Genomic DNA, 17,910 nt, shown 5'->3' on the forward strand with positions numbered 1-17,910 from the left:
GGCCGCCACCTTAAACCAGTCAAAGTCTCTATCTAGTGACAGGATCAATGAAGTGACATTTAAACCATCATAACTTAAACATTGAAAACCATGCTAACAGTGACAGCGTGCACAAATGTAACTGCCATATGCTGTCGTAAAATACATTTTGATAACAAAAATTGACAAAAAGTGATGCAGTTCATGCACATGCATTGACAGATCATTTCTTCTGATACTAATCATGTATTGACAGCCACCTTCTGCAGAATGCTTTTTGGGTATGATGATTATAGCCTACGGCGCCCCCTGTAGCTTTTGCATCCACATAACCTTTAAATACTAGCACATATACTGTATATACACACATACCAGAGTATGCCTAGAGAAGCTTTCAAACAGAGTAGCAGGAAGTCAGCTGTGCTTATGGCGACTATGGCGGAAGGTGAGACCTCGACAAACCCGTTCGAGCCTGTTCTGACACGTGTTACCTCCAAGACAACGCCCAGCTGCCGTGCATTCCCACTGCGTTTCAGATTAGCTCTACTGAAACACAACACAAAACACTAGCTCACCCAGTTGCTGGGTTGTGAGTCATTAGGACAAAGGGAATCCTCACAGAGAGGGAAAATTGCAGAATACCATTAAATTGTAAATAACAGCACAGGAGCACTCAAGCACGCACGTGTGTGCTATTGTCTGAATTAGGATCTAGTTCTTTGGTGTATGGGTTTATTATGGCTAAATGCTTTGGGTGAAGGCCACAAAACCACAACCTACATAACGGGACACTGGAGGTTTACTTTCAAGTCTTAGGGAATTTATTGGTCTAGCGCAGGGGTCACCAACGCGGTGCCCGCGGGCACCAGGTCGCCCGTAAGGACCAGATGAGTAGCCCGCTGGCCTGTTCTAAAAATAGCTCAAATAGCAGCACTTACCAGTGAGCTGCCTCTATTTTTTTAATTGTATTTATTTACTAGAAAGCTGGTCTCGCTTTGCTCGACATTTTTAATTCTAAGAGAGACAAAACTCAAATAGAATTAGAAAATCCAAGAAAATATTTTAAAGACGTGGTCTTCATTTGTTTAAATAAATTCATTAATTTTTTTACTTTGCTTCTTATAACTTTCAGAAAGACAATTTTAGAGAAAAAATACAACCTTAAAAATGATTTTAGGATTTTTAAACACATATACCTTATTACCTTTTAAATTCCTTCCTCTTCTTTCCTGACAATTTAAACCAATGTTAAAGTAAATTGATTTTTTTTATTGTAAAGAATAATAAATACATTTTTATTTAATTCTTCATTTTAGCTTCTGTTTTTTCGACGAAGAATATTTGTGAAATATTTCTTCAAACTTATGATTAAAATGCAAAAAAATTATTCTGGCAAATCTACAAAATCTGTAGAATCAAATGTAAACCTTATTTCAAAGGTTTCAAACCTTATTTGAATTTCTTTTAAAATTTTTGTTCTGGAAAATCTAGAAGAAATAATGATTTGTCTTTGTTAGAAATATAGCTTGGTCCAATTTGTTATATATTCTAACAAAGTGTAGATTGGATTTTAACCTATTTAAAACATGTCATCAAAATTCTAAAATTAACCTTAATCAGGAAAAGTTACTAATGATGTTCCATAAAAAGATTCGAATTAGCTAGTTTTTCTCTTCTTTTTTTCGGTTGAATTTTAAAGAGTCGAAATTGAACATAAACTATGTTTCAAAATGTAATTGTCATTTTTTTCGTGTTTTCTCCTCTTTTAAACCGTTCAATTAAGTGTAAATATCATTAATTATTAATAATAACATAGAGTTAAAGGTAAATTGAGCAAATTGGCTATTTCTGGCAATTTATTTAAGTGTGTATCAAACTGGTAGCCCTTCGCATTAATCAGTACCCAAGAAGTAGCTCTTGGTTTCAAAAAGGTTGGTGACCCCTGGTCTAGCGTGTGACGAGCAATGACGTGTAAAGTCTGGTGAAACGGGCTGGGAGCTTTAGTGGAAAATATTAATTGTACATTAACCTAACTATTTTGATCCTAAAACATGCATGTCTTTTAATGCAGCAGTGTCCAAACTAAAAACCATGTGCGGCCCACCAGCTTCCGAAGCATGGCCTCTATTTACGTAAATGTAGCATCCAAACAACCTCTCTCATCCATGCAAAAAACAAAAAAACATGTGTACACACAATCTCACCTGTCCACTAAACTATATGGACATTATAAAAAAATGTCTTGGCACCATTCCCAATTACACCTATCTAAATCCACTACAAAGCATGATAGATAATATGCAAATCGCTCTCTCGCCACACCATGTTTGAGGCATTTTATCTGTGTTTGATGTTTCTCAATGATTACAAAAAGGAGGTTGTCAGGGAAGTGAATAAAGTAAGAGTCAAACGTTTACGTCAATAACAGAATTGGCAAAGCTGCAAGAGTGTTCCAACGGCTCCGAAACATCTGGACGCCATCACAACGGCTATCAAGCTATGCCTCTACGTGTCAGTGGTCATACCAACAGCAACCTACCGGTAAATTGAGAGCTTCGCCTTCCGGCTCAGCTCCTTCTTCACCACAACGGTTCGATACAGCGTCCGCATTCTGAGGACGCCGCACCGACCCACCTGTCCATCTCATGATCCACTCTTCCCTCACTCGTGAACAAGACTCCAAGGTACTTAAACTCCTCCACTTGGGGCAAGATCTCTTCCCCAACCCGGAGATGGCACTCCACCCTTTTCCGGGCGAGAACCACGGACTCAGACATGGAGGTGCTGATTCCCATCCAAGTCGCTTCTCACTCGACTAACTGATCCAGTGAGAGCTGAAGATCTTGGCCAGATGAAGCCAGAGACCTAATCCTGCAGCCACCAAACCAGATACCCGCAACGCCCTGACTGCGCCTAGAAATTCTGTCCATAAAAGTTATGAACAGAATCGGTGACAAAGGGCAACCTTGGCGGAGTCCAACCCTCACTGGAAACGGGTCAGACCTACTGCTGGCAATGCGGACCAAGCTCTGACACTGATCATACAGGGAGCGGACCACCACAATCAGACAGTCCGATACCCCATACTCTTTGAGCACTCCCCCCACAGGACTTCTCCAAGTCCACAAAGCACATGTAGACTGGTTGGGCAAACTCCCATGCACCCTCAGGGACCCTGCCGAGAGTATAGATCTGGTCCACAGTTCCACGACCAGGACGAAAATTGTAAATTAATTTATGTACAAATAATCATAGTTATGTTATGATCCTCACTCTGCTGGTTAGTAAGAAAATGAGTTGTATGTGTGTGTGTGTGCGTACGACAGCATATTAGCAATTTCCCCCGAAAATTGGGTTTTATCGCAGGTTGTGCTGTATCGTTTCACCATCCTTATTCAATTTGGGATCAAATTAATATGCAGACATAAATAATTGGGGATCGCCAATTACGTGTAAACATAGTTGTGTAAATGTATCAGCGCACACACACTCAGTTCAGCACACAGATTTGGAATAAAGAAATAGAGGTTTTATACACGATTTTTAACTATAAGTTATTTTAACTTTTTTTATACAGTTTAAATACAACGGCCCCCGACCAATTTTGGCCCTCGTGTCAAAAAATGTGGCCACTTCTGCTTTAACGAAATGGTCACACGATATGCTGCTAGCTTCATATCAGTCAATATTCATGATACCATGATAGACATTCTGAATTTATTTCATCCATCCATCCAATCATTTTTTCAAAATAATCTTACTCATCTCACCATATGAAATGTAACCTACTTCACCGAGTATTATTTATTTATTTATTTTTATTGTGATTACTTATGGAGTACATTGTGAATAAATTGAGAACAGGAAGTGAACAAAAGTTTTAGCAACTGTTATGTAAAAGAAAAGGGGTAGGATTAAATAAGCTCTGCTTCTTCCTACTCCTTTTCGAACATGTTGAAAAGAGAAACTGGAAATTGTGATGTATCATGTTGTATGCATGCATGTTCCAAATAAACTCAAACTCAATATTCAAACAATTTCTGGCAGTTGAAAATCAAAATTGCAGTTTTTTTTAATTTTCGCTCTCAAGCACACACTGATGAGCCATTTTGGCTTGGATATATGCTTAAATGATTAGCAGCTAATGTAAACGTAGAGAAGATAACTTTTTATTAGGGATGCGCAATCAGTAGCCGCCAACTTTTTCCCCCAAAAAAAGTATGTGATCAGCCAATGTCGACTTATGTCTTCCAATCGTTTATCCATTTTTGGTCCCGCGAGTGACAGATGCAGGTAGCAGGTAACTGTATGTCCATACACAGTGTGGAGCCGCTCCGTTAAAGGGGCTGTTTGCAACTTACTCACAGTAACATTTTTCAAATACAACAAGAACAGCATTTGCTAGCTTGCGTTACCATTCGTGGTTTAACAGAACATGTTTGTTTTAAAATGGTCTAAATTGTACCCAATTACTAAGTTTATGTAATGACATTTTTTGCTGGCCCGAAAAAAAATTATTGTGTTTACATTCCCTGTCTCATCAACGTACATGCAAGGAGCGCGTGCACACTTACTAAAGCAGTCCAAGAGAAGCGACAAACAATTTGCAGTCATGTGATGTTATGATAGAATATATTCAATGACAGTTACCACTAACTATTCAAATTGCTATAATTAGCTAAAAATACCCAAAGCTGATGTGCGTGCACGTGTTACATACGTACGTAGCGTGCGTCATTACGCCCTAGAAGCCAAAAGAGGGCAATACATACTGTGTAAAATACAATGGAAAGTCAGCGTCCCCTAGGCCAGTGTTTTTCAACCACTAGTGTGCCGTGAGATACAGTCTGGTGTGCCGTGGGAGATTATCTAAATTCACCTATTTGGGTTAAAAATATGTTTTGCAAACCAGTAATTATAGTCTGCAAATGATGTGTTGTTGTTGAGTGTCGGTGCTGTCTAGAGCTCGGCAGAGTAACCGTGTAATAGTCTTCCATATCAGTAGGTGGCAGCCGGTAGCTAATTGCTTTGTAGATGTCGGAAACAACGTGAGGCAGTGTGCAGGTAAAAAGGTGTCTTATGCTTAAACCAATAATAAACAAAAGGTGAGTGCCCCTAAGAAAAGGCATTGAAGCTTAGGGAAGGCTATGCAGAACGAAACTAAAACTGAACTGGCTACAAAGTAAACAAAAACAGAATGCTGGACGACAGCAAAGACTTACTGTGGAGCAAAGACGGCGTCCACAATGTACATCCGAACATGACATGATAATCAACAATGTCCCCACAAAGAAGGATAAAAATAATTGAAATATTCTCAATTGCTAAATCAAAGTAGATGTGGGAAATATCACTCAAAAGGAAGACATGAAACTGCTACAGGAAAATACCAAAAAAAGAGGAAAAGCCACCAAAAGAGGAGCGCAAGACAAGAACTAAAACACTACACACAGGAAAACAGCAAAAAAGTCCAAATAAGTCAGAGTGTGATGTAACAGGTGGTGACAGTACACCTACTTTGAGACAAGAGCTATATTGATGCATGCTTGGTTATGGTTTAAAGTCATATCCAACACTTGCGACAACGACTTTTTACTGTCAACTGAGTTTCGTTTTTTAGTGATTTCTACTGGTGGTGTGCCTCAGGATTTTTTCAACGCAAAAAATGTGCCATGGCTCAAAAAAGGTTGAAAAACACTGCTCTAGGCATCTGTGTAAATGTTGCAAACAACTCCTTTAAGTTAATAATAATAATAATATTAATAATAATAATATTAATAATAATCACCTAAATTGTGGCAAATAACCCTAATTTCTTACAAGTATAAATGTAACACACTGAGTAAGAACAAGCAAAAGAAGACAAGAAGGTTAGCTAATCGCTAATGTAGACGCTAAGCTATCTTGAAACAACAGAAGACCATTTTAGAAGGAAAAACGTTACAGCGGAAAAAAAAGTTATTACCGGTAACTGGATATTAACAAGTAGATTAATAAGAGTCTCAAGAAACTATAATATAGCAACAGGCATACACACGAGAGGGCAGATCCAACCAAATAGCGGTACTGTTGATATCAAGAGTAGTATCAGTATATCATCAATACTAGAGTGATTACATCAATATTTTTTTTTTCCTTCAGAAAAATCACTTGTTTGTTAATATCTAAAAACTCAGGAAATAAGCCCCCAAATACAGGAGGACTTTTAGGGGGAAAAAAACCAAAGTATTTAAATGGAATAGGAGTTGGTGATATTCATTTTTACTTTAGTTTAGGTATTGTGTACTATTGACTTGGCTTTGATCAAACAATTGTATTTAATAAAAGAAAATAAGTTTATAGTTTATCACGTTGATATTTTTACAGTGTCAATAGCACTGAATATAATGCATGTGATCGTATCGACCATTATCATTGATTGATAATCTGTATTGGCAGCATAAAACCCTGCTCAGAACATCCCTACTTCCTCGGCTCAGTAGGATGGTATGACTGTTAAATGGTGTTGAAATGTCACTTCATGCATTGTTTGTACAGTTGAAAATGTTTACAACAGTTACAGTTTTGACTCTGGAACAGATTATTGCATTGCGACGGATTCCCATTAGGAAAGTGTTTTGAATTAAGAACTAATACATAATGGTGATCCACTTTTCATGTCCCACTGCATTTGACAAAAAAACAAAAACAAAAAGGGAACAAAAAATGATTTAATTCTTACTTCTGCTTTAAATCTCCAGGCAAAAAAAAAACATGCAAATTCCCAGAATCTTTATTTTAAGGTATTTCTCTTCTGGCAACACAGACCTTCCAATTTTTGATGATTTATTTTCCATGTGCTTCTTTCAGCTGCTATTTTTATGCAGGAAATACAAAACAAACGACATATTTCTTCCTTCTGTGTGTGCAGTACAGTATGTATGAGGGAAGCGGTGTCCTGTGACGGTTGCTTTGTGTTTTGCAGCAGAAGTGATTAATAATGTGCCTTAAAAAGAGGATCTGAGACAAGATACACACACCATGTGTAACCCCCCAAACACACTCATCTCTACAGGTTGCTGAGAAAACAAAAGGCATTTGGAACGTTTCCACAGGCCAAAGTGGGTTTAATAGTAGTAATCAAAAGTATTTAATTAGCTCTGTTAGAATAGTACAACGGTAAGTTTGCTACATACTTGGAATAGATTGACTGTTGTATTGGCTTAAAATGTCATTTGAGAGACCCCAAAAGGGCCAATTGGGAGAAATCAAACCAGTACATGCAATAATAACAGAAGTCAAAATGTTCCATTCTGGGGTGAGACTGTGTCATTACAAAGCCTTTGTCAACTGTACAAGCAACGTTTTAGTTTAGTTTTATATGAACATACACTACCGTTCAAAAGTTTGGGGTCACCCAAACAATTTTGTGGAATAGCCTTCATTTCTAAGAACAAGAATAGACGGTCGAGTTTCAGATGAAAGTTCTCTTTTTCTGGCCATTTTGAGCGTTTAATTCACCCCACAAATGTGATGCTCCAGAAACTCAATCTCCTCAAAGGAAGGTCAGTTTTGTAGCTTCTGTAACGAGTTAAACTGTTTTCAGATGTGTGAACATGATTGCACAAGGGTTTTCTAATCATCAATTAGCCTTCTGAGCCAATGAGCAAACACATTGTACCATTAGAACACTGGAGTGATAGTTGCTGGAAATGGGCCTCTATACACCTATGTAGATATTGCACCAAAAACCAGACATTTGCAGCTAGAATAGTCATTTACCACATTAGCAATGTATAGAGTGTATCTCTTTAAAGTTAAGACTAGTTTAAAGTTATCTTCATTGAAAAGTACAGTGCTTTTCCTTAAAAAATAAGGACATTTCAATGTGACCCCAAACTTTTGAACGGTAGTGTGTATACAAGGTTACAACACTTGCATACAGTTCACAAGATGTCTGAAATGGAGTAGGAACCATTACAGTTTCCATTTTTCTTTTTCTTGAATTGTAATATTTATTTAATTAAATGTTTTTTTAATGGAGGTAAAGTTTCTAATAAACAAGTAATGTTTCAGGTAACGGTCATACAGGTAAAGGTGTAAAAATACATCTGACACTTGTGTCTGGGGGGTGAGTCTTATTCCAATGAAACTAATCCCAACTTATCTTGAAGTGAACGTCACGTTTTTTCCGGTGTTTCCTCATTGCTACTTTGGCCATATTGTACGGAGCAGCCAGGACCACGCTACTTTGTTTCATGTCTTATGGTCATCATCACTAACCTTAAGAAAGTCAGTGACTTCACTACAAAAGTGGGTGACATTGTTATCACCAGGAAAGATGAGGTCACCTACCTAGGTTCCATTCTAGAGGCTAATCTTTCCTGTGATAAAATGGCAACCAAGGTAATCAAAAAGGTCAACCAACGAACGAGATTTCTCTATAGAATCTCCTCTCTGGTCAACAAAAGCACCATGAAGATTCTAGCGGGAACTCTCATTCAACCCTTTTTCGATTACGCATGCACCTCCTGGTACCCTAGCACCTCCAAAACCCTCAAATCTAGACTCCAAACATCCCAGAACAAGCTAGTCAGATTACTTCTAGACCTCCACCCCAGATCACACCTCACTCCTGCCCACTTCTCCAAAGTGGGCTGGCTCAGGGTGGAGGACAGAGTAAAACAACTTGCACTGAGCCTAGTCTATAAAATCCGCTACACCTCCCTGATACCGAAGTACATGTCAAACTACTTCCTTAACGTAAATGACCACCATAACCACAACACCAGGGGGAGATCCACTAACCACGTTAAACCCAGATTCCGATCTAACAAAGGTCTTAACTCATTCTCCTTCTATGCCACATCGATATGGAATGCACTCCCAACAGGTGTAAAAGAAAGGGCATCTCTATCCTCCTTCAAAACCGCACTAAAAGAAAACGAAAAATACGGTAATTGGTAAATTTGCTGATCCTAAACTGAACAAGCTTACTTCTCATGGTGTGATTTAACATATGGTGTTAGTCGATTTATTTTATTTACCATATTTTTCGGAGTATAAGTCGCACTGGAGTATAAGTTGCATTTTTTGGGGAAATTTATTCGATAAAATTCAACACCAAGAATAGACCTTTGAAAGGCAATTTAAAATAAATAAAGAATAGTGAACAACAGGCTGAATAAGTGTACGTTATATGAGGCATAAATAACCAACTGAGAAGGTGCCTGGTATGTTAACGTAACATATTATGGTAAGAGTCATTCAAATAACTATAACATATAGAACATGCTATACGTTTACCATACAATCTGTCACTCCTAATCGCTAAATCCCATGAAATCTTATACGTCTAGTCTCTTACGTGAATGAGCTAAATAATATTATTTGATATTTCACGGTAATGTGTTAATAATTTCACACAGAAGTCGCTCCTGAGTATAAGTCGCACTCCCGGCCAAACTATGAAAAAAACTGCGACTTATAGTCCGAAAAATACGGTAAATGTTGTATGTCATTGGTGATTTGTATATTTTTAGAGAATATTTTGACAGTAAACAAACCCTGAGAATTTTTAAGCAAAATTGGACACAAAATCCAACAAACAGGAAATGGCTGCATGCACTCGTTGCCGTAGAAACAATCGCATGACTTCCTACCTCGAGCACGGGGCTGGCTCCCAGGACGGTGCGCTCTATGCCGGTGGAGTACGTCTGCTGGCTAAGCGCCGTCAGGCAGTGGACGAGGTAGCTTCCGCTTTCCGTCTTCCCGGATCCACTTTCGCCAGACAGGACGATGCACTGGTCCACCTTCCGGTTCAGCATGGCTCTGTAGGCCAGGTCGGCCATGGCGAATATATGCGGGCTCAGCTTCCCCAGCGGCTGATTCTCGTACATCTTGACATACTTGGGGTTGTAGTACAAGGGGAGGAACTTGTTGGGGTTGAGCGCCAGGAGGATGTTGCTGGCGTACGTGTAGATTTTGTGCTGGTGGAAGCGTTGCCGTAAAACCTCCAGGATAGAATCCTCAGTCAGAGTGGGGAGGTCGCACAGATCATCATAGTCTCCATTGTTGGCCTCTTCCAGGATGAAGTAGTACCCCCGGCTCTCAGGGTGCCACCTCTGGGCTTCCTTGGGCCACAGCAGGACTCGCTCCAGAGGGGAGTCTCCGGCCTCCAGCGTCAGCTTCTCCTCACGGCCGCTTTTTCTCACCTCCAGCAGGTTGTACGTCCTGCCGGCGTCCAGCCCCAGGGTGACCACTGCGTTGGAGATGACTGCCCTGGCCGTGTCCCCGGCGCCGATCTGAAGCGGGCAGTAGGTGGGCACAGAGGCCTGGGGCAGCCTGGGGGAAATCTGCACGACGCGGGCCTCTCCATCGGAAGCGCTCATCCTGAACGAAGGGAAGAAAACCTCAGCAAGATCCAACTGGACCTAATGATAGAACTTAAACCGAATCCAAGAGCTGCTTAAAAGCAACTAAATGTCATGTCTGGATGGAAAAAATGTGGGAATGGGTATTAAAAACACTTCTGACATTGATTGTTGATTACATTTTGCAGCAATTAAAGCAAAATGGTGTGCACTCAGTGTTTCCCATAAACTGCCAAGATACCTGTGGCGGTGGGGGCGTGGCTATGGGCGTGGTCACCATGACATCATCGAGTAATTTGCATAATTTACTACAATGGTATGACTCAACACCCGCGTCTCACTGCTGAGACGGTTGGTCGGGTCCGGTTGGGGTGCCGGGGCAAGAACTCTGCGAACAGCAGCACTTGCCCTGGTCTACTCAACTGCTGAGTACTGCGCACCTGTCTGGGCGCGCAGTGCTCACTCTAAACAACTTGATGTCCCGATCAACGAAGCCTTGCGTGTTATCACTGGATGCCTGCGCCCCACCCCTGTGGAGCTACTGCCCATCTTAGCAGGCATCCAACCCGCTGAGCTTCGTCGCCAAGGTGCTGTAGCAACTCTGGCGGGCCGGGCAAACATGGATGAGAACCACCTGCTCCATGAAAGGCTCACACTCTCCTCAGAGCCAACGCCCCGCCTCCCCTCCAGAGACCCACTGGTACCAGCCGCCCTGAAGCTCCTGCAGCAATGCAGTGACAACAACATCAGGGCGGCTCACTGGGCGAATCACAAATGGAGCACGGACCTGGAGCATACCATCTCCTCCAGACTCCGTGACTTCATACCTGACACCGGCTCAATACCAGGCCTCTCACTACCACGAGTGGCCTGGGTGAGGCTTAACCGCCTCCGAACTGGTGTCGGTCGCTTTCGCTCAAACATGTTCCAGTGGGGCTTAGCACCTAACGCGACGTGTGAGTGTGGCGCGGAGGAGCAGACTGCCGACCACGTGATCCTGCGTTGCCCGATTTATCGTGCTCCTAATGGTTTGCGTGGCCTGGCGGACCTGGATGACTGCTCGGTGACCTGGCTCACTTCTGTGTGTCCTGACATATGAACGGGAGGGCCCCCCGGGCCTGGGGTGGTAAAAGGCATAGACCCTCGGCCTCAGGTCCGGGTGCCGGAAAACAGCTGCCCATACGATGAAGAAGAATGGTATGATTTTCTCTAAAAAGGCTCAAAAAATGTATACTTACTAAGTAATAATAACAGTTTTGTTTTAAACGTCCGTCCATCCATCCATTTTACAATATAATTACAACACTTTATGTACATATTTATATACATATTTCAACAATAAGTTATTCACTGAAATATATTTATTAATTGTGGTTCTTACAAAAAATATATCGTATAAAATATAAAAGCTAAAATGTCTCTTAAAGCTCTGCCCCTTTAATTAGTGCATACTAAATCATTTAACTTTAGCCTACTACTACAACCATATTATTTACCAGCAACATAAAGTGAAACAGAGGCAGAGGTGTCCTGCCACAGTCAGTAACAAATAAACAGAAAACGGTAGTGGTCAAATACAAATAAGGCAACAAGAGAAGTATCCTACACTTCAATTTTGTAAAGTAAATCTGAACAGCCTATATGGGCATCTACATCAACTATATGATTTGTCTGAGAAGCTGGACAGGACAAAAAAAATAAAATATATATATATATATATATATATATATATATATATATATATATATATATATATATATATATATATATATATATATATATTTTTTTTTTTTTTTTAATTTGTGGCGGACGTAATTCTTTCGTGGCGGGCCGCCACAAATAAATGAATGTGTGGGAAACACTGGCACTACCTCACCACCACGAGTGGATGATTCACTCTCACAGAGTTTGTTGTCTTAAAAGGTGCAAAATGCTGCTATATTCACCTAAATCTCCACTATGGTCCAACTCCTGTGTGCAGCATTAATGTGGTCAACACATATTAGTATTAAAAATAAATAAAAAATCCAAACAAACAATTAATCGAGGGCTAATATATCCAATTAATCCTGAAGAGAAACATTTAGTGGCGGGAAGTTGAGCTACACCCACACACCCTCTATGGCAGTAAATCTAGTGGTACGCCAAAGAATCAATTACATATTCAAACAGTGTTACTGTTCAAACCATGTGTGATGTTACAGTGGCCAAAAATAATACACAGTATAATTGTTAAATAAAACCTCTGTCTTGTTTTTAATGATTACTTAGGCCTACTACGCTACTTTTTTTAATGCTGGTCATAATGGTGGTACTTGGAGAACCAAGTTTTTTCTGAGGTGGTACTTGGTGAAAAAAAGTTCCGTCATTTGGTAGGGGCTCGTAGTAAAGTTGCTGCTCCTCCACATGGAGAGGAGCCAGATGAGGTGGTTCGGGCATCTGCTCAGGGAAACCCAGACTTCCCTCTCCCCAGTCACTTCGTCCAGCTCCTCCCGGGGGATCCCGAGGCGTTCCCAGGCCAGCCGGGAGAGATAGTCTACCCAACGTGTCCTGGGTCTTCCCCTTGGCCTCGTACCGGTCGGACGTGCCCCAAACACCTCCCTAGGGAGCCGTTCGGGTGGCATCCTGAATACTTTTAAATGCCGCTTAAATTATGGTTCCACTTTCTGGTGTAAAATATGATATTTCAAAATGTATGAATTGTTTGCATTATCTGTTTAACTGTTTACCTACTCAGAGGCCTTGTGGTTAGCCCTGAGATCGGTAGGTTGTGAGTTCAAACCCCGGCCGAGTCATACCAAAGACTATAAAAATGGGACCCATTACCTCCCTGCTTGGCACTCAGCATCAAGGGTTGGAATTGAGGGTTAAATAACCAAAAATGATTCCCGGGCGCAGCCACCGCTGCTTTTAATGATTGATTGATTGAAACTTTTATTAGTACACTGCAAAAAGTCAGTGTTCAAAAACAAGAAAAAAAATACAAAAATTAGGGGTATTTTATTTGAACTAAGCAAAATTATCTGCCAATAGAACAAGAAAATGTGGCTTGTCAAGACTTTCCAAAACAAGTAAAATTAGCTAACTTAAATGAACCCAAAAATACCTTAAAATAAGTATATTCTCACTAATAACAAGTGCACTTTTCTTGGTAGGAAAAAAAATATGAGACCTTTTCGCTCAATATGTTGAAAAATATTCTTAAATGAAGTAAATGCTAGTGCCATTATCTTGACATAATGATATGCGCTCGGCATTACATTTCTTGAAACCAGCAAACTTATACTAAAAACTAATTTATTGGTCTTAATGGAAAGGTAACTCTCAGGGTCTACTAGCCGCTCAGGCAAATCATATTGTCTAAAAATGCATTTCTCCATGGATAACATGACATCATCGCGCCAAGTGCGTGCTCTTTCAGCCAATTAGTGCGCATATATACAGCCCTGCCCCTGGCCCAAAAATTTTTAATTGTAATTTTGAATAATTCATCTGAATGTGCATGAACTATTTATGTTCAAAATTGTTAGAAATGTCACATGTTAAATGTTTAAATATTAACTGTCAGTTTACTGTACTGTGCCAACTGTACTACTATACGAGTACGTATTTTGTATTGTTTCATTGAAAATAAAACAGCAAAGTCCATCTGTTTTAATTATGAGACACAATTGTGTCAAAGTCTTGATTTTTTATTTCATGCTTGAAATAATAAATGAGTACGTTAAAAAAAGTAGTTTTCTACTTGTGAGTGTTGATGACACAGCTTTGCAACAGTTGATATTCTAGTTTCAAGCATGTTTTACTCAATATAGCTCATCAAATCTCAGCAACAAGCTGTAATATCTTACTGAGATCATTTAGGACCAAAACCCTTAAAACAAGTAAAACACTAACATAAAATCTGCTTAGTGAGAATTATCTTATCAGACAGAAAATAAGCAAATATCACCCTTATTTGACATATTTCATCTTACTTAGATTTCACTTTTTGCAGTGTAGTGTGTGTTAATTTAAAAACTCAACAGTTAATCCTTAGCACCAAACACACCCTTACTAAGTGAATCATTACCATGAATTGATTAACGTGGACCCCGACTTAAAAACTTATTGGGGTGTTACCATTTAGTGGTCAATTGTACGGAATATGAACTGTACTGTTCAATCTACTAATAAAAGTCTCAATCAATCAAAAATCAGCTTTTACACCATATCTGAGTTACTGTGTAGAAATATGGGGAAATAATTACAAAAGTACACTTCATTCATTAACGGTGTTACAAAAAAGATCAGTTAGAATAATACATAATGTTGGATATAGAGAACATACAAATCCTTTATTTATTGAATCAAAGATACTGAAATTCCACGACATAGTGAATTTGCAAACAGCTAAAATTATACACAAAGCAAACTACAACCTGCTACCCAAGAATATACAACAATTCTTCTCAAAAAAAGAGGAGAAATATAATCTTAGAGAAAAATGTAATTTAAAACATTTGTACGCACGTACAACACTTAAGACCTTCAGTATATCAGTATGTGGAATTAAATGATGGAATGGACTAAGCAAAGCAATCAAACAATGTACTAATATGATCCACTTCAAGAAACACTTCAAACGTAAAGTGTTTACAAAGTACAAAGAAGAAGAACCATGATAAACATTCCGAATTTATTTGCCGTATTTTTCGGACTGTAAGTCACAGTTTTTTTCATAGTTTGGCCGGGGGTGCGACTTATACTCAGGAGCGACTTATGTGTGAAATTATTAACACAATAGCGTAAAATATCAAATAATATTATTGATCTCATTCACGTAAGAGACTAGACGTATAAGATTTCATGGGATTTAGCGATTAGGAGTGACAGATTGTTTGGTAAACGTATAGCATGTTCTATATGTTATAGTTATTTGAATGACTCTTACCATAATATGTTACGTTAACATACCAGGCACCTTCTCAGTTGGTTATTTATGCCTCATATAACGTACACTTATTCAGCCTGTTCACTATTCTTGATTTATTTTAAATTGCCTTTCAAATGTCTATTCTTGGTGTTGGCTTTTATCTAATAAATTTCCCCCAAAAAATGCGACTTATATGTTTTTTCCCTTCTTTATCATGCATTTTCGGCCGGTGCGACTTATACTCCGAAAAATACGGTAATTCATCCATTCTTTCCCTCTCAAAATAATCTTACTTATCTCATCATATGAAATATAACTTACTTCACCAATTATTTATTTATTTTTTATTGTGATTACTTATGGAGTATATTGTGAATAAATTGAGAACAGGAAGTGAACAAAAGTTTTAGCAACTTATGTAAAAGAAAAGGGGTAGGATTAAATAAGCTCTGTTTCTTCCTACTCCTTTTCGGACATGTTGACTAGAGAAACTGGAAATTGTTGTTGTATGCATGCATGTTCCAAATAAACTCAAACTCAAACAAGTTGAAAAACTTATTGGAGTGTTACCATTTAGTGGTCAATTGTACGGAATATGAACTGTACTGTGCAATCTACTAATAAAAGTCTCAATCAATCAAAAATCAGCTTTTACACCATAAGTCTTGTCAAAATGGTTAAAAATGTCAAGAAAAGTGGAGCTCACCTCTAAGAAAAGACATTCATTTCATCTTGAGAAAGGCGAGGAGTTCTTTTAAGGAAGCACTCTTGGGAAGAACTAAAAAAGAAAAAAATCACAATCACATTTCAGCACATTTCTTCACCTGCGTTTCCAGGTAGACATAAACCCAGAAATAAGTCCAAAGCACGTCCCGGTGCCGAACACACAACTCACACGCACTTCGGCGTCGATAACGCTCTTCAAAATGGACAATTTATTTGTCAATTTGTTAGATTGTGTGTCGTCCTCCTTGCCAACCAGCGGAGAGAAAAGTAGCCAAGTTACTTCCTAGATCTTCACCACACCTCTGCGGTGACACGCGTCCATCTCCGCAGGCTGGGAAACTAACGTCAAAAGTGCGTCGGTTTGGCTTTTAAGTGAAGAAGTTGTGCAAAAAGACGACTGGAGGTGGCGAATAATGATAGTCGGCTACTTTTTGAAGAGCTCAGGTGAGTTGGGCCTGTGGTAAATGAAGCTATGGCGCGGTACTACAGCCAAGCTGGCGGGGCGTGGGCGCCCTCTAGCGGCATGTTGGAAATGTTGTTTATTGAGCATGTCATGGTCAGCTCCACATCACACATGGAGTACGTCATATGTGCTCAACATAGGTGGATTAATGACCGGGCCTACCGGGCCCAGGCCCAGGGGGCCAGAGGCCCCAAGGGGCCAGGCCAACTTGGCCCCGCGGCCGCGACCCAAGCAAAACTACTTTTGCAAAAATAATAATCTTAAGCCCCAAGGGGCCAGGCCAACTTGGCCCCGCGGCCATGATCCATAGAGGGTAAGAGGCCCCAAGGGGCCAGGTCAACTTGGCCCCGCGGCCGCGACCCACAGAGGGCCAGAGGCCCCAAGGGGCCAGGCCAACATGGCCCCGCGGCCATGATCCATAGACGGTCAGAGGCCCCAAGGGGCCAGGCCAACTTGGCCCCGCGGCCACGATCCATAGAGGGTCAGAGGCCCCAGGGGGCCAGGTCAACTTGGCCCCGCGGCCACGATCCATAGACGGTCAGAGGCCCCAAGGGGCCAGGCCAACTTGGCCCCGCGGCCACGACCCACAGAAGGCCAGAGGCCCCAAAGGGCCAGGCCAACTTGGCCCCGCGGCCGCGAGCCACAGAAGGCCAGAGGCCCCAAGGGGCCAGGTCAACTTGGCCCCGCGGCCACGATCCATAGAGGGTAAGAGGCCCCAAGGGGCCAGGTCAACTTGGCCCCGCGGCCGCGACCCACAGAGGGCCTGAGGTCCTAAGGGGTCAGGCCAACTTGGCCCAGCGGCCATGATCCATAGAGGGCCAGAGGCCCCGAGGGGTCAGGCCAACTTGGCCCCGATCCATAGAGGGTCAGAGGCCCCAAGGGGCCAGGCCAACTTGGCCCCGCGGCCACGACCCACAGAGGCCCCAAGGGGCCAGGCAAAATTGGCCCCGCGGCCATGATCCACAGAGGGCCAGAGGCTCTCAATCATTATTATCAAAGCTAATTCTCAAATTGGATGGATCACACAACCTCACTCACATATTCTTTATCAATTATTAAAGGTTGTTTCTGAATTTTGATCACAGAACTTAATGCAAATATTCTTGATTGATTGACAAAGCTCATTCTCAAATTTTGATTACACAACCTTACTCTGACAAATTATCATTATCAAAAAGCTCTATCTCGAATTTGGATCACAGAATCTCACTCAAGTATTCTTAGCTGTGCCCCTCCCCCATCAAGGCTTTCATAAACCGGTCTGTTCTTTTAGAATCTCCTCATTTGGTATTTTGAACTCGTGAGAGACTGCTCAAAATTTGGTTTCCTTTCCCTCAGTTCAGACTCAGAGATAATTTGAAATCATTCAACAAGAAGTTTAACGCGCGCACACACACACACACACACACTTGAGTTGAGCATTACTTGGAAATTCTTATATTTTCCATTTTGCTGTTATTATCAGCATCTTCCCA

At 40.7% G+C, this 17,910-nt stretch overlaps 1 protein-coding gene across 2 annotated transcripts in view; it reads right to left on the minus strand.

Moving 5' to 3' along the window:
- The window catches only part of myo9b (myosin IXb), a 98,029-nt gene extending 81,547 nt beyond the window's left edge, over positions 1–16,482 (minus strand). For both annotated transcript variants that reach the window (XM_062023824.1, XM_062023823.1), the window contains exons 1-3: positions 16,142–16,482; positions 15,953–16,024; positions 9,621–10,350 (exon numbers count right to left, since the gene is read on the minus strand). In XM_062023824.1, the coding sequence (XP_061879808.1) occupies positions 9,621–10,349 (729 nt within the window). In that variant the 5' untranslated portion in view covers position 10,350; positions 15,953–16,024; positions 16,142–16,482. The remainder of the gene's footprint in view (positions 1–9,620; positions 10,351–15,952; positions 16,025–16,141) is intronic.
- Between the last annotated feature and the right edge of the window lie 1,428 nt (positions 16,483–17,910).

This window comes from Entelurus aequoreus, linkage group LG16, assembly GCF_033978785.1.
Source record: "Entelurus aequoreus isolate RoL-2023_Sb linkage group LG16, RoL_Eaeq_v1.1, whole genome shotgun sequence".
Classification (NCBI taxonomy): domain Eukaryota; kingdom Metazoa; phylum Chordata; class Actinopteri; order Syngnathiformes; family Syngnathidae; genus Entelurus; species Entelurus aequoreus.